Source organism: Podarcis liolepis, assembly GCF_965112155.1.
Source record: "Podarcis liolepis genome assembly, chromosome: 12".
NCBI lineage: Eukaryota > Metazoa > Chordata > Lepidosauria > Squamata > Lacertidae > Podarcis > Podarcis liolepis.
Genome location: NC_139563.1, coordinates 20,816,129 through 20,841,502, shown reverse-complemented (window position 1 = coordinate 20,841,502; position 25,374 = coordinate 20,816,129). Strand labels below are relative to the sequence as shown.

Here is a 25,374-nt window from a genome sequence, read left to right as displayed (position 1 = left end):
CACCTTGCCCAGGAATGGAAGATTTGAGACTGGGCGATAGTTGGCCATCGTGGCCGCATCTAAAGATGGTTTTTTAAGAAGCGGTTTAATAACCGCCTCTTTCAGCGGGTCTGGGAAGGCTCCCTCACGGAGGGAAGCATTCACCACCCCACGAAGCCCATCGCCCAGTCCTTCCCGGCTAGCTTTTATAAGCCAGGATGGGCAAGGATCCAGGAGACAGGTGGTTGGTTTCACTCGTCCAAGCAGCCTGTCCACATCCTCGGAGGTAACAGATTGGAATTGATCCCACTCAACTTGACTAGACAGAACTCTAGCACTCTCCCGCCCCGGCCTTGCTCCCACGGTGGAGTCTACTTCTTTCCAAATCTGAGCGATTTTATCTGCAAAAAACTTTGCAAAATCATTGCAGGAGAACATGTGGCCCGTACTGGGCCCCGATGTTGCAGGTGGTTCCGCTAAATTGTGAACCACCTGAAAAAGTCTCCTGCTGCTGTTTTCTGCAGATGCAATAGAGGCGGTGAAGAAATTCTTCTTCACCGTCGCTATCGCCACTTGGTAGGCTCGACGTTGAGCTCTAACCTGTGTCTGGTCAGATTCGGAATGAGTTATCCGCCACCAGCGCTCTAGCCGTCTCAACGATTGTTTCATTGCCCTCAGATCCGTGGAAAACCACGGGGCTGTCCGGGCTCCATGCAATCGGAGAGGGCGCTTCGGAGCCAAACAGTCAATAGCCCTGGTTAACTCTGCATTCCAGCGGGCCACCAGGGAATCAGCTGAAAGGCCATCAACATGGGATAAAGCATCCCCTACCACTCTCTGGAAACCATTTGGATCCATTAAGTGGCGAGGGCGGACCATCCGAGTTGGTCCCACCTCCCTGCAGAGGGGATGGGTCGCAGAGAAGTCCAGTTGCACCAGGAAGTTTTAACATAGTTTCTGACTTTACACAAAGATAACTATGGGATTCCCCTCACAGTTAGTCCTTGTCGTACTTTATATTCTTTTTAAGGCAGGAAAAAGGCAAAACATGGATGGGGTCAAAAAAGCTGCATCCCTGTATGGTTGAGAAGCTTCCAATTGTGTGGGCAAATAAGTTTTGAATACCTTCAAGGCATGCACGAGTTTCTTTTAGGCATTTTTCTCCAGCGACATGTAGCAAACGAGACAGTTGCGCAAAACTGCGAACGCTGATAGTTGATCCTTTGAGCAGGAGCAGTGGCTGCCCATCTTTGTCTAATTCTTGAGACTTAGCTGTTTTTTCACTGGTAGAATAAAACAACAACTTAATATGCAAGAATTCACAACAACTGGATTTATTTTTTTTAACAGACCACACCTATGAAAACAATTTTATAATAAAGCATACATAGCATTGGGAAAAATTGCAAGAGAGACCTAAAGTTGTAATATGAACAACAGGGAAAAGTGACACTGAAAAAAATTAAACTTATGTCCACCCCAGTTCATGTAGGTTGAAGGTGGGCTTCCTATATGATAGCACATGCTCTTCTCCTTCCAGTCTATGAGAATATTTCCAGAGACAACGTCAGCTTTAATCATATGTTTGTAAATCGCTGAGATGTTAGGTTATCACTTAGCAGTTGTAATACAGCAATTGCTAGTAAAATACTCACCATTATGATTGCGGGGAAGGGGGATCATAAGAGAGGACTCATGTATTGACACTTGGAAGCAGAATGTATCTGTGTCTGGCATATTATCTGAAGAGGGTTATATGGAGGCCTCCCAGGGACATGCTCTGTCCTCATCTCTTTTTTTTAAAGATATTTATTAAAGTTTCACAAATTATATAATCAAACACAACAATACAAACAAACACAAACAAGAAAAAAACAAGTATAATTTCAAATCCTTATTTTCTTAAAACTTACTTCACCGACCTCCTCATACCTCCCCTTTCTGCATTCCAATTTCAAATATTTAGTTCAGCAAATCCTCACCCTTAATTTTATCTAATTGTTAACCTTTCTTTTCTTTTAACTTAATCTTTACAGCTGTAATCCACTTACTTTCTAAGGCCATATCATTTTAACACTCATTAATTTTACAATGTTTCTTAAGATAGTTCTTAAATTTCTTCCAATCTTTTTCTGCCGTCTCTTTTCCCTGGCGTCGGATTCTGCCAGTCATTTCTGCCAATCTCATATAGTCTATCACCTTCATCTGCCATTCTTCCAAGGTGGGTAGATCTTGTGTCTTCCAATACTTTGCGATGAGTATTCTTGCTGCTGTTGTAGCATACATAAAGAATGTTCTGTCTTTCTTTGGCACTGATTGGCCGACAATGCCCAAGAGGAAGGCCTCTCGTTTCTTAAGGAAGGTATATTTAAATACCTTTTTCATTTCATTATATATCATTTCCCAGAAAGCCTTAATCTTTGGGCATGTCCACCAAAGGTGAAAAAAAGTACCTTCAGTTTCTTTACATTTCAAACATTTATTATCAGACAAGTGGTAAATTTTTGCAAGCTTGACTGGAGTCATGTACCACCTATAAATAATTTTCATAATATTTTCCTTTAAGGCATTACATGCCGTAAATTTCATACCGGTGGTCCGCAACTGTTCCCAGTCAGCAAACATAATGTTATGACCAATATCTTGTGCCCACTTTATCATGGCTGATTTCACTGTTTCATCTTGTGTATTCCATTTCAACAGCAAGTTATACAGTGGTGCCTCGCAAGACGAAATTAATTCGTTCCGCAAGTTTTTTCTTCTTGCGGGTTTTTCGTCTTGCGAAGCACGGTTTCCCATAGGAATGCATTGAAAATCAATTAATGCGTTCCTAGGGAAACCGCTTGCCAGGCTGGCGGTGCGGAGAAGGGCTTTTCTCCGCACCGCAAGCCTTCAGGACAGGTACGGGAACAGAGGGGAAGGGGCGCAGCGCTTTCCCTCTGTTCCCGGGGCTTGCGTGGGAGGAGGGTTTTTCCTCCCCACCGCCAACATTCAGAACAGCATTCTGAATGTTGGCGGTGGGAAGGAAAACCCTCCTCCCACCCCAAGTCTTCAGGAAAGCCATCCGATGCCGGGCGGCGGGAGAAGGCTTTCCCCCTCCCCCTCCCGGCATCGGAGCTTCGTCCCGATGCCGCGCGGCGGGAGGAGACGTTCCCCCTCCGCCGCCCGGCATCGGGGCTTCGTCCCGATGCCGCGCGGCGGGGGGAGACGTTCCCCCTCCGCCGCCCGGCATCGGGGCTTCGTCCCGATGCCGGGCGGCGGGGGGAGACGTTCCCCCTCCGCCGCCCGGCATCGGGGCTTCGTCCCGATGCCGGGCGGCGGGGGGAGACGTTCCCCCTCCGCCGCCCGGCATCGGGGCTTCATCGCTGTCCCTGAGATTTCCCTATGGGCTGTCGTCTTGCGAAGCAAGCCCATAGGGAAATTCGTTTTGCGAAGCGCCTCCAAAACGGAAAACCCTTTCGTCTAGCGGGTTTTCCGTCTTGCGAGGCGTTCGTCTTGCGGGGTACCACTGTACATTCTTGACAAGTTCTTAGTATTGGGTTCTAGCAGTTCTGTTTCTAATTTTGATTTTTCCACCTGGAAGCCAATTTTCCTGTCCATCTTGTAAACCTCCATTATTTGATAATAATGAAGCCAATCTCGCACTTTAACTTTTAATTTCTCAAAACTCTGCAATTTCAGTTTATCCCCTTCCTGTTCCAAAATTTCCCAATATTTCGGCCATTTGGCCTCCATATTGAGTTTTTTCACTGCCTTTGCCTCCATTGGCGACAACCACCTTGGGGTTTCTCTGTCCTCATCTCAGCAGTGTCTCAAATGCACAACAATACTTCACTTTTACCATGGGAGTGAGACCAGGTTTCAAATCCCCACTTGGCCACTGGGTGACCTGGGGCCAGTCACTGCCTCTTGGCCTAACTAACCTATCTCACAAGGCTTTCTACCCTTCAACAGTCATTCTTCTTCAGGACCTCTTTAATATGCATGCCTGGTCAGAGCATCAGTAAACACAGATACCTATGGGTACAACAGAGCCAAAGATAAGATTTATGTTCCATTGCATCAATGACAAAGTGCTTAACTTGGGTTGGAATATCCCCTTTACTATCACTACAAGAATTGATGAGCTTTCGTCACCATGAATCTATGCACAGGCTTGTGAAATCCATTGAATTCCATATGGTGTGAAAATGTAAGTGCAAAGTAATAGAAGGAGGCCCCAAAGGGGTGGAATGGGAAGTTAGAAATCACAACATAATGTTTTCCATTCTGCCTACTTCCTACAGCATCTATACATAGAAAGCAATAAATGTTGATATGTGATAAAGGAGTGATAAAGAACAATAATAGGCGGGCTTCACTTTTTACACTTACATTATTTCAGAAATGGTCATTGACCTTGGTCTTACCTGACTTCATAGCCTGACTCAAACATTGAAGGCTCTAGTTTTGTCTGCCATTCAAGTGGTTCCTTAAAGACAAAGGCAGCTTCTTGAGGATGTTTGTTGCTAAAGTTTTCTGTAAACTTAATGATTTCTTTCAAAAGTGATTCATTCAGTGGTGTGATTTCCAATGTTCCTTTTCCAGAACCGGCAGCAGTCCACTGAGCTGCTCTTGTCAATGCTACTCCCATGGCGTAGGCTCATCCCAGTGTCCTTTCCCTTCACGAAAGGAATATAGAAAACAAAAACTTAGCAATTTATTTTGTATATAGAACTGCACCAGGGTCCAATGAAGATAGATTTTGATGTTGCAGCAAAAATGCAAGGTAAGGTGGCACGTCTGAAGGCAGGGGGGACAAAGCCATGCACATCTCCTGTCATGCAATCCTCTCCAAACTGCTTACTACTAGATTTTATAAATGCAGTAATCCCTAGTCCTGCAGAATCCCAGCACACTCTGTAAAGGGTATTGATAGCTGTACGAGAGAATTTTAGCCCATACAGCTTTTCTCAGCTGCACTTGTACACATTTTACCTGGCTCAATTTCCTCTTCTCCGCAGTTTTTAAACACACAGGTCTTCTCTCTTTTGCACCTAATGCACAGGATGCCATTACCACACAAAAGCAGTGAGGTTGGTTACTGATAGGCTTGCCATATGTGAGGAAAATTCCTGACATGTCCCAGCTTTCGGGGGTAAAAATGGCATCAGGCGGGAACATTGCCAAATCGGCAAAACGTCAGGGGAAGCCCTGGATGTATGGCAATGCAATGGAAAAGGCAGTGGAAACAGCTCCAAAACCTCCCCTATTTTGGGGGGAGCAACTTTGCGGGTGTTGGGAATTTTACTTTTTGAAATATGGCAACCCAAGTTACTGAACTTCAGGTTGAGCTGGGAACTGAACGTGAGTTTTCCCATTCTAAAGCTTTTTTTAAAAAAGGTAAGAAAACCCAGCACTTGTTATAGCAAAGTACAATCAAGCATTAAATTCAGCCATGGACTTGGAAACTGATAATGAAAGTGGGCAAAACGTAAGTCACCACCACGCAAAAAAAAAAAAAAACAAAAAAAAAAAAGCAAAAAAAAACATTTGTAGGGGATTCCTTCTCCAATTTATCCAAAAACTTAATCTTCAACTGGTGAGTCAGGACCAACTGCTGGGTCACAACTGGCCGAAGGCTGGCTTATAACAAGAACACCACCCCTCCAGAATAAATAGCAACTCAAGTGTAATTAAGAACTGGATCCCCAAACACATGTTGCGTTGGGGCAAAAGCTCTCTCCTGGGTCTGAAAAGGCTGAAGACGACCACTGCTCTAAATACCAGCCAATCTCTTTAGGACAGTCAAGGATCAACATTCAGAAAAGAAGCTTTGTAATGATATATATAAAACCATAATGAGCAAGACGAGAGGACTAGTAACAATAAAATCACTAGCAGTAACCTAGAATTTCATTCTCTACACCTGTTGCTTCATAGCACGATGCAGTTGCTGGCAATTTTATGGCTATGGTTTTCTGGTTTAGCTAAAAGGACAGGGGATGATGGTGGGTGCAAGAGCCCAGTTGCCAGACGGGCGCCCCCTAAGCATCCCCCCCCAAAACACCCACCCGTCACTGTCAGAGGAAAAGGGGGTGCTGAGGAGGCCCCCGCTTGGATACCTTCAGGAAGATGAGGAACAGCTATATAAATGCACACACACAAGTATCTATGGCCACACAATCCCGGTTCTCCTTATCCCGGGCTGAGCTGGACCCGCGGAGGCCCTTCGGAGACAGCAGCCCGGCGACCTGGACCAGAAACAAGGCGGGGGCACCAAGCCCGAGGCTCCCTCGCTGCCCCTCGTTCCCCGACCGACTGACCGGACCGAGCCGCTTCCGGATTCTTCCTCGGCGACCCTCGCAGGTGCCGCCGCCTCCGGAGAACAAGCGCGGCGTGGTTGCCATGGAGACCGGAGGAACCAGAGGCCTCCTGTTGCTAGGAGACTCCCGTCAACAAAGGCAGGCGCCTCCTTCACTGCCATTCCTCGGCGGGGGGTTGCTCCTAAAAGCACGGCCCTTCCGAAGGGGAGGGACGCATCTGTGGCAACGTGGGGGTCCCTTTCCTCGGCTGGCTGCTCGAGACGTCAATCGTCTCGCCCAGCACCCTCCCCGCCAACCGCGCGGCCGCGCGCGCTCACCCGCTGTACTGCAGGGAATCTCAAGGCAGTGTTTTATTTTTGTTTTGAGAGGGTGGCGGCCTTTTTTCTTGCTGCTGTTGTTAAATGACTGGGGATCATTCAGAAGCCCTTGCCGCAGGTCCTCCAATATCTGCCAGGGCATGCTTGGTCTTTCTTTTGCCTAAATAACTGTGTAAGGATGAACACTTGGGTAACACCTAAAATGCTTGCTTAAAAAGTCAATCATCACACGTGGTGCGTTTTTGAATTCATAATTTTATTCTCTCCCGCACCCCGTGCCAAAAAAGGTGAACATAATTACAAACCGAAATGGAACTATAAAACCATAGAATTAACTCCCAAGTCCCAGTGTTTCAAAGATTGAAGTACAACAGCAGGGATATATTTCACCAATAAGAATATTTCCCCTTTATAACATTTAAATGCTTTTTTACTATTCGAATTCGGGCTATTCATATTTGGATGGGGAAAACATCAGTGCATATATTCTTTTCAGGTATACAAAAGCGACAGTGAAATTGGGATTAGACAAAATGGATTTTGGGAATCCTCTCCAATACTGTTATAGAGGAGTGAGGTTAGGTTTCGCAGAAGGAGGGATGTTTAAACAAGTCAAGCTAAGTGAAGAAGCTTAGCCTGATATACTCTGTTTTGTTGGGAAAATGGGCCTTTGCATAAGTAAAGAGTTGATAGTGTGCAAATGATTTGTTGATGCAGAAGCAAATGGACAGAGACCTTTCTGGATGAGGTTTCTTTTTCCTTCCCTTGTCTGGATGTGATGTGATCAATGTGTCAGCCAGGCTGTCTTGAAATGGCACAGAGACCTGACTTGCTCTGCATAAAAATCCAATGCTAGGGCATGGGAGGGGTGGTTCTCCTAGTAAGCTAATGTGCTCAGCCTGTGTATGTGTGTAAATAAACATTATGTCATAAAAATACTACCAGTCTCATTTATCTTCATTCCAAGAGAACCAACCCCAAGGTATGTGCTGGGATCACTGAAACTTCACACTGCTCAAGCGTGTGTAACAAGGAGGGAAAGACACAACGGAACAAACACGTGATAGTGTAAGAGAAGAAATCTATTTACATACTGCTAGACTAATTACCTGTGTGAGCACAAAAAACAAAAAGTAGCCATTAATAAAACACAAAAACTTAATAAAAAAGACTAATTTATATTGTATTGTGCATGATCTCTCTATACAGTATAGAGAAGGAATGAAAACCAAGTGGTAATAATAGAAAATTGCTTCTCTTCACTTTGAGTTGCTCAGACTTGGCAGGAAAGCTGCTGCAGAATCATACCCATCCAGTCTCTGAGCTGTTTGCATAATTTTGCCCATGTAATGTTTGCTGTGAGATGCAAATGGAAGATACAGACATTGTAGGAGACCAAGGGATTGTTTTGACCAATTTAGTGTAATAAGACCAGTGCAGGACCTTTTCACTACATTTATATGAAATTAAATTTATATTACCTTATGCCACTGGATACTCCCGCCAGGCATGAAACGAATTCTTATCTTACCTTTTACTACATTCTTTGTAGCGTCATGGAGGCTATGTTCTAATGGCTAAGCAATTTGTCAATATCTGCAAGCCTCAGGAAAAGGGTTTCCAATTTTCAAGAAATGCGCTTTCCATCTGAAGAGCTTGTACTGTCTGCATAAGATCCATTACCTAATGAATGACTGAAATATCCCAATAGTTGTATACCAGGTGTATAAATGTAGATGCCTGAGTAATTTTCCAATTTGGACTATATGAAACTTTGGTGCTATTAACAAAATTAAAAGTTCTTTAAAAGCATAACATTCAGTATCTTTCAAAAAGATGTGGGGCCTAGGTGAATATCATGGCCTTTGATATTTTTAATCCACTCCTATACTTTTTTTTTTGCCAAAATCCTTGAATTTATTTAAAAGACCACCATATATGCTTAAAGGAGCCTCCCTTCCCACATTATTTCCAACAGACCCTATTACTCTTTTTACATATGTATTGAATGTGCACAGATGTTACATACCACCTGCTCAAAATCTTATAAATTAACTTCCCTCAGAGAAGCACTTAAATGGGTTTGTTTTTGTACCATATATCTGCCCAATCCTCCTCAGTTATTTCCATCTCCAAATCCTTCTCCAAGCTTAACATATGTTGTTTTCTTTTCTTTTTTAAAGTGCTTTGCAAAAAAACACTTGTTCAATTCTGAAACCAAACCCTTCAAATCTACTTAGCAGCCCCCAACAAGTGCTCAGACCTAGTCAAATATCTACTTGACTTCATTTTTACAAAGTGCTTCTTCACTGGCAGGCACTGGGAAAATGAAGCTTGATATGTTTTACCATACATGATTATTTCTCATATATTCTAAATTGATTGATAATATATCAAAATGTATCCAACCCACATCTGTTACAAAAATTCTTTCTTGAGAAATTCTGGACACCTACATAGATTTGCCCCCTATGCATATTTTGCTTATATCCACAAGCTGATGATATAAGCTTGTATCTTTTCTCTATACGAGCAAACATAGCGAGAGTTGTTCTTTATTTCCCTCAAAATCCCTTCAGTGCTTGTCAGTATGAGTGTTCACCCAGACAAAATTTGCCTTGATATAGTCGGGTGAATAATTGGCTTGCCAGTTCCGCCATTTCCATCGGGTATGGTAACCCTATCCACTGATTTATGTCTGTTGTCCAGATTTAAAAATATCCGGAGATAAGTATACAATAATCATTGCAGCACATTCATTTTGTTCTGTAGCCAAGTTGTCAGTTCTTTTCTGTTCACTGCCTCAGTTGGTCACCTTTCAGTATCCATGGAGAAATATGCTATGAAAGACCATTGGCAAAATAGGGTATATCATTTCAGGAGGTGAAATTTAATTTTTGCAAATTTCTTCAGGGAGGAGTCTTAAAAATATGTTTTGGGTGTGAGGAATTCCCAACTGCTATTATTTTTGTGATTGGACAACATTTAGCTTGGTAAATCTAAGTTTGGTTAAAAAGCACATTAACTACTCTCGGAAAACCAAAGAATTTTAATTTTAGCTTCTGAACATATCAGGTAATACTAAATAACACTAAACAACAACAACAACAACAACAACAACAACAAAATTTCAAGTACTTGGCAATCATTTTTGATGGTGTCCAAGCAATTTTACACACATTTACTTACCAAACAAAACAAAATTATATTAATTTAACCCAAATATCTTTTGAATTCCTAAGTCATGTTACAACTTTTTAGCACCCTTCATTTTTTAAAGTTGAAACATTCTATATTATTGATTATTATTATTATTATTTAGTATTATTTAGTATTATCTGACATTTTCAGAAGGTAAAATTAGAATTCTTTGGTTTTCCGGGAGTAGTTTATGTGCTTTTTAACCAAATATGCCTTAATACGACAATAAATCAGTCAGCCTCTAAAGTGCCACAGTGCTTTTTCTAATGAAATCTGTTACACTACTCACTATGCTCTGAAGATGACACGGTTATTGGCATTTAATTTACCAGTATATAGGGCATGGCTGAATTCACAGGAATGCTAGACTTAACATTATTAAAAAGTGAAGAGAAGGCAGCTCTTTTCCCTACTAGGTTAAAAAATATCAATTAGCATCATGGGGCTTAAGTAAACAACTTCTTGCTGGCTCATAATCTGTTTATGAGTCAAGTTGTGCTTGGAGGCTCTTAACTTAGAACTAGAGGCAAGTTTGTATATTTTTCTTTGAGGCATCCAGGCAGTGGAACACCACAAGTTATAACCTGTTTTTAAAACAGCTAGCATGGAGCCATAAACCTCAGATGTTGTAGGTCAACTGGTGTGGTCCACTGACTTCAGTCTGTGCAGATCTTCACAGCCCTACAGTCACTGCACAAGTCATGCTCTTTCAGTCAAAATTCCCCACACCTGGCAAATGCAAATGAAATATTTTAAAAAGGTTTCCTAAACCAAAAAGGAAACATTCTTAGAACACATTAACAATTCAAATGCTGCATGGATGTAATAATATGACATATTTTATTCAAGCTTATGCTTGGTTGAGGTCAATTATTTTCAGAGGTAGCCACAATGTTTTGAGGATATTCCACCAGAGGAATGGGTTTTGTGGATTTTGGGGTCATGCGGAAGCATTGATTGTGTGAACTGGCACCTGACATGATCACACAAAGTGTTAAGTTGTGGGTGAACATATCAGACGACACAGCGATTCTTCAAACAGCTCTTGTTTATTCACAGGCCAGAACAGAACTGAAGGGCTCAGTCAGCCTGCTTATATAGAGCTCCAGTACAACATAACTGTAACAATTTTCTAAAACCATCCAATCACTGAATGTCACTTTCGATCCCTTATTTGCATAACTATCCACAGTATCCCCCTGCTGGCCCAGGGTGAGAACTTCAGTACATAACACCAATAGCAGCAGCCACATGACCCCACCACCTGAGCCTATCATACCTCTGCTTTTCCCCAGAGGAATAAAGACCATTGGTTGCAGGAGCTGACCATTCAAGGTGCCCATTTTTGGTACCCACTGCCATTTATAGAGAAACAAGAACACCCATATTTTCCTCTACGCAAACACGGCCTCTTGACTAGGAAATAGTTGGGTAATATTTCTAAGAAATATTAACATCTCAACATTCATCATTACACAAATGCAGGAAATAAGTGATTAAGCATTGCCTCTCAAAGCAACTTAAAACTCCAGCGTATTGCATGGAAATAAAATCCTCATGGGATATTTCAGGCTTCCAAATGCTCATTCCTTACAGCATCATTCACCTCCGGCCCTAATTTTGGCCTTTGAGTTGACAAGGAGCATATTCTCCAGGAAGAGATTCCCCTTCTTTATCCCTAAAATCCTCGTGGGTTTCCCCCCATATAACAGTGTGGGCCTTGTGTCTCATCTCCCCCTATGTTTTGCTCCAGCTGTGGTCAATTAGAAAAGTTGATTACTGACCTCATGGAGGGCCCCACACTCTCACCGATTCTCAAGAGCTCATCTTGAAGCCAAACTGTTACACCGAGTTAATCAGTGGTAAATTACTGTCTGTCAGAGAACCAGCAATATGTCTTTTTGCTAGACATACTTCCCCCACCCCCAGTCTGTATATTGCATGTATTGAAAGCACTATAATGCCAAGAAATATTCTATATTGTTGACCTTCAAGAAGCCAGCAGTGAAAATAGTTATCTGTTTTTGAAATCAAAGTCAACTTTGTATAATTAGCTAGGTCGAGGCTATGGTTGTACGGAAACCATATCAAATTAAAGAGCACAGACAGAAGATAGTGGCTTGCCAATTTGCCCCAATCAGATAAATATGACAAAAAAATGGAGTAGATGCAAACTACATTGTTTGAAACTTTTAGATTGTTGAACACTCAACTCGTCCCTTTTGCCTTAACTGCTTACATGCTGTGGAATGGTTTGTGGCCATTCTGGTTGCTGAGTTTAAAAAATAATCGCCCTTGTTGAAGACCTTGAGCCAGATGGGGCTGTTGGTGGTGAGAATTAACATACGAAAGAGCCTAGCTGGATCAAATCTCCATCTAGCCCAGCATTTTTGTTCTCTGAACCACCCGCCCCTAGAAAGCCAACAAGCTGGGCAGGAAGACAGTAGCCCTCATCCACTAACAGGAATCCATTGGCATGCTACATTTGAACTGGAATGTTCCTTATACACATCCTGACTGCTAGTCATTCTGTCCTCAAGGAATTTATCCAGTCACATTTTAAAGTAATTTTCAAGTACCGTATTTTTTCATGTATAAGACAAGTTTTTTATATTAGAATTTCATGCTAAAATGTGTAGGTCGTCTTATACACGGATAGTGCATAGTGGGGACGTGTTATTGGTTGCTGCTGGGAGCCGGAGATTGTCAGTGTCTACTGGGCATGTTATTGGTGGTTGTGGCAAGGGCTGGGCTTGTTTGGCCATTGCTGCAGCAATTGGGCAGGCGATCGGCGACTTCTGCTGGTGAGGGGACAGTCAATAGATGGCTTTTGCAACGCTAGTGACAGTAGGTTCTTAATTTGGAGTCCCTCCCCCAAAGGGGGCATCTTATACATGGGTGTGTGTGTTATACATGGGAAAAATACGGTAATTTCATCACCACCAAAGGATGGCAGCAAATTGGTAGGTACTTCTTACTTATTTATGGCAATTACACTACAGCCCACCTAAAAATGGTTTTGATGTGTGGAGTGCCCTACCTGGGTGGATGGAGCAGCCAAGTAATTTCGTTGTCCCCGAGAGGGGGCAATGACAATAAATATATTATTATTATTATTATTATTATTATTATTATTATTATTAACAACAACCGCTGATTTAAAAAAAACAACACTGATATATCCCACCTTTCAGGGTACCAGTTCTTTCAAGGCAGCTTACAAGTTACAAAAAACCCCACAGCATTTTAAAATCCATGGGCCAACAATACAAATATATAACACAGGCTCTTTCCCCCAGGACAGTAGACAGGGCAGTGTTAGATTGGCTAAGGTGAATAGATGCATGACTGTACAGTGTATGACTGGGTTATGTGACTAACTATGAATGGGTTACGTTGCTTGGAAGAGATTAGTACATGAACGGGGAGAGGGAGGGACACATAAATAGGGTGGCTGAATGGAAAAGCTGGTTGAGTTTGCACATATCAGTGAATGGGGAGTAGATGTTAAAACACTATTTCAAATCAAACGTTCAGCCAGTGTCAACAACTTACCACTATGAAATAGAGAGAGCCTCAAATCTGGAACATTATGCCTATAAATTCCTTGTTCAGTGCAATAAAACAGGTAATATCTATCCTTGATGTAACTGTCATATAAATATGGTCTGTTGATTTTAAGCACCTGAGATGTTTCTACCGACATTATTAGAATCAGTCTTTTTAAAACACACACATACACATTCTTTTCACACTGGCAACACTACTCATTCATTTTTTCCTCAGTCACCTTTATCAGTCAGTGATGAAGCATAGCCGCTGGTGCATGTGTGTGTTGGTGTGTGTGTGTGTATATAAATAGATTGTTTCTTTAATAAAGTGAGCTACACCAATAAATCATCATGGAAGCCAGATTGGATTGAACAGGTATTTTTGAGCTCATTTTTCATCATTAACATGGCATATAGGTAGCAGTGTTATGCACAAATCAGAGCAACTGTGCACATAGATTTTAGGGAGAGACTAGGTGATGTAGTTAATTACACAACTTCCACCGCTTTCCTTGCCAATATGCAAATAACTGTAGTGCTTTAAAAACATTGCTTGAGAGAAGAATGGGGAAGGAAGCAAGACTGGGAGATGGGGCTGCTGAGGAGGCTCTAAACATCCCAGCTATAACATAAGAACAGAAATAGAGTAATGCTGGATCAGACCAAAGTTCCAGGTATTTTGTTTTCCAAAGTAGGTACCGGTAGTTGTATGGTTCTGGAAACCCACCAAGCAGGGCATAAGGTTGGATGCTCTCCTATGATGTGGCTTTCTAGCAAGCTTTGCACTGCCTCTGAATATGAAGGCTCCATTTTGTTTTCATTACTAAATAACAAATAGACTTGTTATCCACGGGCTTGCTTAAATCTCCTTTAAACTCCTTCAAATGAGTCAGCACCATATCCTGTCGCAGTGAATTCTATACATCAGTTGGATTGTCTCTTGTCTGTCCTGAATCTACAGCAATCAGCTTCATTCGGTGAACCCCAGATTTTAATATTGCAGGAAAGAAATTAAAATTCTCTCTCTCTCCATTTTCTCTACACCATACATACTTTCATAAACCTTATTCATGTTTTCCCCCTTAGTCATCCTTTTCTTAAAAGCCACAAACACTTTAGCCATTGGGTCTTGTGTTCCAAGTACCACCAGGATCTTACACCACAATATCGAGTATTATGAAAAACAAAGTCTTCTTTGCCAGTTGTGCCAAATTTAGCAGGTAAACATTAAAACGCTACAAAAAAAGAAGAATCCAAGATCCTGCTTCAATAGTATAAGAGAGGGAAAGTATAAAAGTATTTCTTATGTATTTAGATATAGTATTTCCAGAACCTGAAAACAAGTTTCAACATCTGGATGCACCTCAGAGACTATTGGAAGTTCACACCACAATAAACTGGTCAATCAACTGTCTTTTTCATTAAATGCGAGGCAGACAGAGACTGGCATGGAAAGCTTTCCTGTATACTAATAGCAAACTCATTCTCCAGGTATGGGTCCTTGTGTAGCCAAAGCAGCAACATCCACACATAAGAAGAAGCAGGTTACCAGCAGGCTTAGGGGAAGCTCAAGGTTTGCAGAGCTACATAAAAATATTTAGGGGGGAAATGCCCACAGAAAACTCAGCATGCTAAGTGGTCATAGAATGCTGAGTGCTGGGTGGGGAGGGGGAAATGTGGGGGGCTGAAATGGCTGTCAGGAATGCTGAACAGGATCACTCGCCTCACACTGCAAGACTTTGTTGTAGGTCTCACTTGAATTCTATTTACACACACGCTTAATTGGCAATTTATGCATGCATTCATAATGTCTACTTTGCGAAAGCAAATGTCTCTGAAAACTCATGCCACAATAGACTAGAAAGTCTCTGAAGCGCTGCAACACTCTGAGGTTTTGGGTGTTACTACAATGGCCACTCATCTAGGCAACAGAAATAATCAATGGGATACCACCTTAGTAGCCACAGACATTTTTAAAAATATAATTATATTTATAATTTTCATTTACAACAATTGTTCAACAAACATTCAAACATTTCAAATTTTGACTCCCTTCCTCCTCTTTCTGCAGTTCTTTACATTTACTTTCATCATTTCCTGCATACTCCAAATTATCTTAACTTATTCTTTTCTTCTTCTATTCTCATGTACATCTCATATACATTTTTTCTGAAACTGCAGATTTTTACAATAATCCTGCCAATGTCTTGATCTGTTTACAATTTGTTTGTAAACACTCAAGAAAACATTTCTATTCCTTTCTAAAAAGTTTGTTCTCTTGATTTCTGATTCTTTCGGTAAGTTTCACCACAGTCATTAGACAAACTCTGATTTGCCTTTTTTTCTGTATGAAGATACCAAGGTAGTGCTGTCATTTTGCAAAGCTGATGAAGAAAGGTGGAACAGCTATTTAAAAATGTAATCAGGCATGGGACATTCCTCATAACAAGAAAAAAGTGTCAACTGAGCACATGTCATGAGATTGACTATGAGACTGGGAAAGCATGTATTTACAAGCTTCAGCTGATATTTTCCAGATAGAGACAGTATTTTCTGTTCCTTGAAAATTGACTTATTTCCAGTTTTTGACATTGTAAGTTATTTATTAGGAACAGTCAAGATTACTTCCAAAACCAGCATCTTTCAGAACTATCCAAGCAGTCTTTAGCAACTGCATCCTTGACCATTATGGCATTTGGAAGAAATAAGTAAATCCCTGTTTACTTTTTGATTGGGTGAACACATGCTACAGGTCAGATGACCTGGACTGGAACATGGTTTAAGGGCTGAACAACAGACAGCTCAAGGTATCAGTTGTGAATTCAAGGGAGGGGGGGGGGGGAATGAAGTCTTTTCCGATGGGATTCAACATGATGGGGGGAAAGTATGCGATTTTCAGAAGAGGCTGTCTGGCCAAGAGATGATGCTTTCAGCAATCTTCAAGAAGAATAAAGGCTGCCTAAAGTGAGACAAGATATTTGGAATAATAAATTGAGGATTAATAATATTCAGGCAGTTGCTTTTCTTCACAATGACAGGGAATGAGATTTTGCAGGACATTTCTTGAAATGGCTTCCAGATGGGAATGCAGGGCACACTATCCAAGACTTAATGTGATTTAGGGAGAGCTTAACCAATAAAAAAAGGAGGGATGATGCACGTTTCAAAATCAGAATAATATTGTGCTCTTGTTTTCTACCTTCCTCGTTCTGTGGCTTTATTTGCTTTGGCATTATGCAATCTACTGCTTCAGTACATATTTCAAAAAAGGAGAGTGGCTAGAGAGATCAGGTGGGGAAAAAATGACCAAAATGGGATTAGTTTTCATTCTTAATGGAGTGATTAGCAGAAACATACCCTTTTATGGTCTTATTGGAACCTATGTGATCATCTCAATATAAACAATCTGTGAATCTCCCCTTTCAGTATTCTGGTTTGTGGCTGTTCTTAAGAGTTACATTGCTTCTCTTGGAGTGGAATGAAACAAGGGATTAAACAAGGAGAAAATCAGGAGCTCCCAGAGACCTTTGGTTAAGCATATGAGCTAAAACCAACATAATTGACATGCAAAACCTGTTTTTCATATGATCTCTTGGGGTATCTTGTTAACATGCAATGTCAATTATTCAAAATATAGTCAAATTGCAGGCTCTGGTCCAGCGTCTTCCCATCCCCACAACACGGCAGAGGTAGAGATAGGTGCATCAAACAGATTTATTTTGGACTGGGGCTCAGCCTGAAAGAAGAGAAAATGATAGCATGGAAGTGCCTCTCAGCAACTGCAGAGCATGTCTCCCTTACCACTGGGAAGCTGCAGTTATGCTCTGAGTTTCTGAGGAGGCCCTGGGACAGCAGCTTGCTCTGCAAAATGTTGACTCTCAACAGATATCTATCACCCTATATCAGCACAGCCATGCTGACTGGGCTGCATGCTCATTACATGTTCAAAGCACATTCAAAGCATATTATTCCCCTCAAAAAATTCTGGGCACTGTCGTTTGCTAAGGGTGGCTGGGAATTGTAGCTCTATGCGGGGTAAACTACAATTCCCATAATTCCTTTGAGGGAAAGAATGCGCTTCAAACATGCTTTGAAATGTGTAGTGTGCAGAAAACCTCAGGCTGATGGGAGTTGTAGTTTAAACCATCTGGAAGGCACCAGGTTAGGGAAGGCTGACCCGTTAAGCAGAAATAAATATGCACTAATCTTCTCAGGCACAATAAAAATGTGTAGCTGCAATGTTGTCTTCCCAGTTTTCCTTCAAGGAGCTAGAGGCAAATGTACAATTGCAAAGCAGACTGTAACATTTTGCAACTGCAAGATTTTGGTGGTGACAAAAATCAATCTTTATTTCCACTAAGAAAGCAGGTTCTAAAATAAACTGGACTGGTTGCAGCTTGGTTAAATAAGAGCTGCTAAGGGGTGGGGGATCCTTTGCAGTTGTATCTGGTTTCCGTCACCATACTGATCATATTATGTCAGCAGTCAAGTGAAATATAAAGAAATATTATGTTAAAGCCAAGGAATACTTCCCCCAATACTAACCCTCTATCTTGGATGACATATGGATGCTGTTGATGAAGGAAGTTAAAATGGGGTTACAGGTTTCATTCTACATCCATCTCAATTAGGTGGCCAAATTGCAGAACAAAAGATGCCCTTTTATCAACGCGGTTTATATTGTTTAACCAGAGCAGAAGTATGTGTTACAATACGTGTCTTCCTGCATAGTGTACATTCTGATACTCTTCATTCAGCCAATTTTCTGGTATTTTTCTCAAAGTCTCTGCCATGGATATTCCAATCGTCCATATGGGTACATTTACTCTTCATTTTTTTTCCATTTCCTTTTCTGGTAATAACTATTCTAAATCAAGCTTTTTCGTTGAAAAAACTGGAGCCATTCTAGCCATGCTGAAGGAACCAACGCCTTCCAGGTTTGGTAATTACATATTTTATTGTTGGAAGAAACAAATCGAATGGTTTCCTTTTTCTTCAATTAGGACTTTATGTAGCACTAGAGATTTACTCCCAGACTCTTTCATTGGACGCCCAGTAATGTATTGAAGAATTGGAGATGCATTTATTTTAAAGTTCTTTATTTCTGCATGCTGCTTTTCCAAAAAGTCACGTGATCAGTTCCAGAAAGTTATTTACTCTGATTTGTTTGAAATGGTGGCATTAGAAGCTTAATAGTAAAACTGGATTACATATGTTTTTGCCAGATAGTAACAGTATTCTTTTTATATGCGTAACATCAGGTTTGATTCCCATTGTTGGTACTTTATAGAAGCCAACTGAAAAAGTACAAGGACCTTATGCAATGTGTAGTAAAAGAAATATATAGTTGCTCCAGGCTAATTTCCCATTATGGTGCGCATTGTGACGGAGTTACCACATCAGGCAGTTACTGGAGTTGAATGAGCCATCACAGATCCAATAGCAAAGATCTTCCGTCTCCCTGACATGCCTCAGACAAGAGGAAACAGTACACAGAGGCTGACAGACTGATCTTCCTGGCATGCTGGGACCAATGGGAAACAAAATATCTCTTTTTAAGGCCAAATGAAAGGAAACAGGCCTTTTCTCACCTTCTTTCCTGTCTGTACAAGCCCAGCAGGCTTGGCAATTGGTGCCCCACCAGCTCCCACCGCTGGCGTTGGCTACTAAAAAGAATTATGAGTGTGCTTTTGCTGGGTTTGTACCATGGATGAAAGTTCAGCTTCCAAATGCATTATTTGGATTATTTTATTTATTGCATAGTTAACCAAATACATTGCAGGCAACTCCCCATTTATGTGAGTTCAAGGCATGTGCATGTGCGCATTGCCACGAACCCAAAAAGGGGCGAAAAGAGTGCAGAATTGGCAAAAAAAATTGTGCAAAAACAGTGGCTAGCAATCCCACAAGCTTTGGCAGTGCATTCCCAGGTGCCTTTGCAGTACATTTTAAAGAATGAAATACAGTGTATGATAACAAGCCATGGTTTCCCCTCAATATCTTCAGTCTAAGTGGTTATGGGCTTAATTCCACCTTCTTGTGTGCTCAACAGAACTCTCTCTCTCTCTCTCTCTCTCTCTCTCTCTCTCTCTCTCTCTCTCTCACACACACACACACACACACACACACACACACACACACTTTGGATATACACAAACATTCTTGCTGTTACTTCTTATTTCCCTGCATCCCCTGCTGATTTTTCAAGTATTTGAAGGAACTGTTCATCCTGTTCATACATGATCATAAATGTATTCTTGTTTTGAGGACAGTAATATAATCTAAAACCGTGACACCTGATGCCTGACATCTGATGCCTATTGCATCAGATAAAGACAGAGAGATCTGTTTGTGAAGGTGGTACAGGAGGAAGTTAACTGCTTAGTTAAGTAAGTGTAGATTCTTATCCCAGTCTGTATCTGTGCTGTACTTGTTGTTGCTTTTTTATTCGGTTTTTATTGTTTATTTGTGCTTTATGGGAAGCTATTTCTGCATCAAATAAATAATGGCTTGGCAATACCTTCAGCATGCAATAAAGGCAACATGAATGCTAAACAAATGTAATAAATTTGTTAATATTTTCCATCTTCAAATCAAATGAAGGTTGGGGATCTTGCTAATTTCAAAAGCTTGGCATCACTCAGAGAGCTTGCGGTATTACAGCTGTGCATGGCAAACTGTTCCACATATTTACCATTTTTATGATTAGCTGTTTTTTGGCTTCTTCTTTCTGTGTGTGCCTCTGAATACACTTTCAGTCACAACCTGCCCTTTGTCATCTGACTGTAGCACTAATAACAACATATGGCAGAACAGTCAGACACATCTTCAGGAACTGGGAAGTCTAGGACTTTAGGCAGCCATCGCGTAATCCCACCCTTACCCACTCCTCACCTGGGATTTTCCATTCTCTCAGTCTCACTTCTCTTGCTCCTACTACATAAAGCCATCTTTTCCACAGCACCTGGTCTCTCCTCCCCCTGCCGCTCTTACTGAGGTGGTTCTGAAAATGAGGTGCTGGCTTAGGCCTGCAGCAGAATGAGGGCGTCTGAGTGGACTGTGACACTACTGGCAGCATTTTGTGGTGGGCAGGGCAGGAGAGGGGAGGCATTTTGAATATTTCTCCACAAAATGTTCCTGCAAGTGAAACAGCTCACCCTTCAGGGAGAAAGATTATAGCTCAGCCTGCCACCTGGGAAATATTTGAAATTAAATATATTATATACAGTGTTAGATAATACTGTATATATGTGTATATACTGTATATATATATGTTTTCGGATGTCTCCATTGCCGAACGTCTCGGTTTCCGAACGCTGAAAACCTGAAAGTAAATGCTTCCGTTTTTGAATGCGCCTTGGAAACCGTTCAATTTCCAAGGCGCATTTCTCTCTTTTCTAATTGAATCTGCCAACTGCCCATTGTGCCTGAGTTTTCGAATGTTTCGGAAGTCGAACGGTCTTCCGGAATGGATTACGTTCGATAACCGATGTACCACTGTATATATTTCCTAACTTGTGGCTGAAGTGGGACAAGTCTATTCTACACATTCTACACTTTATTCTGTGTTGTATGCTCATGTGAAATGTTTTTTTTTAAAATGCTCTCAATCGTTTTAAAAAGTAATAATACATGGATTCAGTGCCGGTCAAATTTCCCAACGATGATGTTGATGCTTCCATTAAGGAGCTATGGAGAAAAGGTTGCATTATGAGAAATATTCATCCAGCAGTTAAATGATCTTGTGCATAATCATTTGCCTGAGAATACAGTCATTTGATTTACTTTATGTCAAGGGTAAGGAGGATAGGAATTGAGGGAATGAGCAGCATCAAAAAGCTCAAGGGATACCCTTTTAGTCAGCTAATACAGTGGTGCCTCGCAAGACGAAATTAATCCGTTCCGCGAGTCTCTTTGACTTGCGGTTTTTTCGTCTTGCGAAGCACAGCTATTAGTGGCTTAGCGGCTATTAACGGCTTAGCGGCTATTAACAGCTTAGTGGCTTTAAGAAAAAGGAAACAAACTCGCAAGAACTCGCAAGACGTTTCGTCTTGCGAAGCAAGCCCGTAGGGAAATTCGTCTTGCGGAACGACTCAAAAAACGGAAAACTCTTTCGTCTTGTGCGTTTTTCGTCTTGCGAGGCATTCGTCTTGCGAGGTACCACTGTATATAATTCTACCTTTGAATAGGATGACCATGCCTCCTATTTTACAAAGGGCATTCCTCTATTTGAAGGGCTATCAGAGGACATTCTGCTGTTTGAAGGAACCCACCGTTTGCAGGGATTCCCAGTCTATGACCACTTTGAAGATAAATAACTCTTAAGAAGAGAGAGCGGGGCCTTGAGGTGCCAGACTGAGTAGGCACACAAGGCCAACTGGCCCCAGTCTTCCTCACTATGGCGAGATGTGTGGTATAGAAAATGGTATGTAAATTCTACCAATTCTTTCAAAATCTGCAATTACACACATCCATTGGCATTTTTATGCAGAGATGTTTTCCTTCTACTTTTTTGGTCACGCATAAGTAGCCAGCCTTACCTTCAAAATAGAAAATGTCTGCGAATATGGAGGAAATATCTATTTTAATGCTTTGTTCAAAAGGAGCCTGGACATTTGCAATTCTACTCTGGATGAAGCGTGCCTTCCTGTTCTGACAGCATATTGTCCCTCGTCCACAAAGTAGCTTTTAGGATTTACAACAAGACGCAGATCCAGACACAACTTCTAAGAGCTGTGTAAATCTTACCGCGTTCAGAGGAGCCTGCTGTCAGTTTTGCAGGCTCAGAGTGTTCTTTCTGGTGACATCAATCATGACTCAACCTGGCCACCAGTTCCACAGATGACAAAAGAGACCTATTTTTAAACAGTGACACTGATACAGCGAGGAGAAGCCTGCCTTGGGCCAGAATTATGTCAGCCTTGCTGTGGATATTCAGAAAGCATGTGCTATGTTATTTTGGGAGTATTGTCAGATGGTCTTGTTGTGGTCTCTTAGATTTGTGAAAATGCTCCCCCCCCTCTCACTTTTTACGGGAACATTACAAAACTGCTGGGCCAGAGATGCCATCTTGCATTAGGACCAGGATGTGGGATAGGAAATGGTTCTTCTCACTGTCCTTTAACTCCATCAGAGGCAACTGCTCTCTAGGAAGGACAGTTGGTTTATTCTCTTTGGACTTTGGCAGACACTTGTATGGTACAAAGCCTTAAGACTAAACTAGATGCCACAAACTTCTTCTACAGGTAACATCAAGCCAGTGTTCCTTTTTAAAGCAGAAAGCTACCTCAGGAGAAGGAAGAAAAGATAAGTGGGGATGCACCTCCTTCCTCTCTCCCTCCTAGGGAGGGACCATTGGTAAGAAATCCTGCATTTAAAGGAGACTGTTGGCCTCTCCATATATTCTGTTTATTGCAGATTCATGATGATTTGATGCTATTGAGCCCGGCCTTGGTTGGGGAGGGCGGGGTATAAATAAAAATTATTATTATTATTATTATTATTATTATTATTATTATTATTATTATTGGGATGGTCACAGGTAGAGCCTGCTTCCAATTCTGTTTATGTCTGCAAGTTTTGGGGCAGGCACATTGCTTCCCTTCCAAACAGTGCATATCCCAGAACTTCCTGCTGAAAGCCCATCACTTTTTAACACCACAAATGCTCTCATTTAGTTTTGCCCTGCTTTCTTTGAACTATAGCCCTTCAAGAGAGCAATAATGCGGTAGCATTGGGGAAACATCACAAAACAAAGGGCTCGTCCACATTTGTCCTGTGATTTCTAGGTATGGGTTCAAGCGTGTTTCCCCCCTCTCTTTTGTCTTGCTGCTTTCTCTGTCTTGTATACTGCTGAGTTGGAACAAATATCAATTGGGTTTTCTGCAGATTGACATTTGCTCCAATTTAGCAGTAAACAGTGGGTTTTCTCAAGGAAAGTAATGGGACAAAAGAAAAACGTCTCAGACCTGCGCCTAGAAATCACACGGCAAGTGGAAGTGTGGGTGAGCCCAAACTGAAGCAGATTATTGTGTTAAGAACATGTTGCAGAATAAACCACTGTAATAAAAGCACCAGCCTGAAGAAGATGTCAGTTTTCAGCAGTTAGTTTCCCAGATTAAAGCCTTCTCGTCATTTGCAACGCCAAGAGTGGGAAAAGCCACCAGTGTTCAGGAAGGAAAAAATATTGGTCTCAGCTGAAGTTTGATATCTTAAAGAAGAGTTTTCCTTTCTTAACATTTGCTAGCCATAACTGTGTGTTTTAAGGGTTTCACATTTTAAAGAATCCAGTATAAAATTTTGACATAAATATCTAAAGAACACCTGATGATCTTTTCATCTGCTGTTCTTTGAAGCTATCACACCACACTCCAATACCAAAGATTTACAAGGCCACCTTCACGTTCTTTCTCCCGTCTTATGCCTACATGTGTCTGCTACACTCTGCTGTTCTTCAATATAACAAGGTGTGATATAACAAGCTTACAGGTGTAAGCATGCCACTGAAACTGTTAATGCCACATTTGAAAAAAGCAGATTGCTAACATTTAGGACAACGGCCATTTTACTCAGAGTTAATATCTACACTTATATAGAAGAACTGCACTTTTTAAAAAAAATAAGAATGAAAAACTTGCCAGCTGCACAAGAGTTCTGAAGCTTTCATGTCGCAGGAGCCTGTCTTATACATCAGACAAGCATATAAAAGAGGCTTAGGGGGGAATTTAACAAAGAATAAGAATATCCAGGTGGTTTTTAAACTAGAATACAATAAAGGGCTGGGTTTAGAGAAGTGTTAGTACTAAGCAAACAAATTGAGAGATATAGTAGGAGAAGTAATATTTTAAAAAAGGAAGAAAAATTATATGTTTTATTTGAAAGCATGGGTGGGAAAGCCCGTAAAATCAGCCTGGCCTGCTTTGTCTTCCCTTGCCCCCCCCCATATGTTATTACCACACACACCACACTAAGCCATGTGGGTGTTAGAGATACCTATAAAGCAGTTAAATATGAACACACACAGAATTTGATTTGGCTGCATCATCCTCTACTGGCAGAATGGTTTATCTGCACTTTCAAGGTCTTCCAAAGCAGCCAGGAACAACCATCTCTCTGAATTAGATGTCAGAAGTGGATCTGAAAGTCATTTGCTTATAAGATTTATGCCTTGGCCCCTCTCCAAGTCCCTCGTGGCAGTATATAAGGCTCTTCCTCATATTGTAGAAGAAGAAAAAGAGGAGGAGTTTGAACTTGATATCCCACCTTTCACTCCCCTTAAAAGTAAAGGGACCTCTGACCGTTAGGTCTAGTCATGGACAACTCTGGGGTCCAGTCTCCTTTGACTGGACTTAACCGTACAGGGGTCCTTTACCTTTTTTTTTTTTTACCTTACCTAATAATGGCTAAAGGTCACCCAGTGAGTTTCATGATATAAGTAGTCTCATACTAATAACATTATTGTTGTTATTATTTATTAAATTTATATATTCATCCGAAGATTCCAGGGCATCTCTGAAGATACTAGTTCTCATGAATATGGTGTTAACACTATCATCTATTTCTTAGTCACGTCAGACCAGCTCAACCTGGGCAGGAAAATAAAAGATAATTTGGTGCCTCTTGGAGTCCTTTATCCCTTTTAGTTAGAGATAGGTAGCCGTGTTGGTCTGCCATAGTCAAAATAAAAAAATTCCTTCCAGTAGCACCTTAAAGACCAACTAAGTTAGTTCTTGGTATGAGCTTTCGTGTGCATGCACACGATATTCTTCAGGTATCTGAAGTTGGTCTTTAAGGTGCTACTGGAAGGAATTTTTTTACTTTATCCCTTTTGTGTGAGTAAAAATGAGCATGCTGGTAGTTTGGCTGTCACACAGGCAAAAGAATTTCAATTCTTGGCAGGTTCACATTCCTTTGTATCTGGCCTACATAAAGTATTACCAAGTGGGCAAAGAAACCTTTTTAGTTGAACAATTGCATTAATCTCTTGGGTGGGGTGGGGGGTAAAATCTTAACCTGAGTTTG

At 41.3% G+C, this 25,374-nt stretch overlaps 1 protein-coding gene and 1 long non-coding RNA gene across 7 annotated transcripts in view; both read right to left on the bottom strand.

Moving 5' to 3' along the window:
* Positions 1–20,354, bottom strand: part of ODAD2 (outer dynein arm docking complex subunit 2) — a 90,855-nt gene extending 70,501 nt beyond the window's left edge. The window contains exons 1-3 of one of the 6 annotated variants that reach the window (XM_083467385.1): positions 20,248–20,354; positions 4,389–4,640; positions 1,105–1,262 (exon numbers count right to left, since the gene is read on the bottom strand). In XM_083467385.1, coding sequence (XP_083323511.1) covers positions 1,105–1,262; positions 4,389–4,612 — 382 coding nt within the window. In that variant the 5' untranslated portion in view covers positions 4,613–4,640; positions 20,248–20,354. Of the gene's footprint in view, positions 1–1,104; positions 1,263–4,388; positions 4,641–4,956; positions 5,066–6,032; positions 6,455–20,247 lie in introns of those variants that run through there. The other 5 variants (XM_083467383.1, XM_083467386.1, XM_083467382.1 and 2 more) reach the window with 5 other exon arrangements.
* Positions 1–21,528, bottom strand: part of LOC310689714 — a 172,121-nt gene extending 150,593 nt beyond the window's left edge. The window contains exon 1 of the long non-coding RNA XR_014517612.1: positions 21,224–21,528. This is a non-coding gene — a long non-coding RNA (uncharacterized lncRNA). The remainder of the gene's footprint in view (positions 1–21,223) is intronic.
* Positions 21,529–25,374: the final 3,846 nt, after the last annotated feature.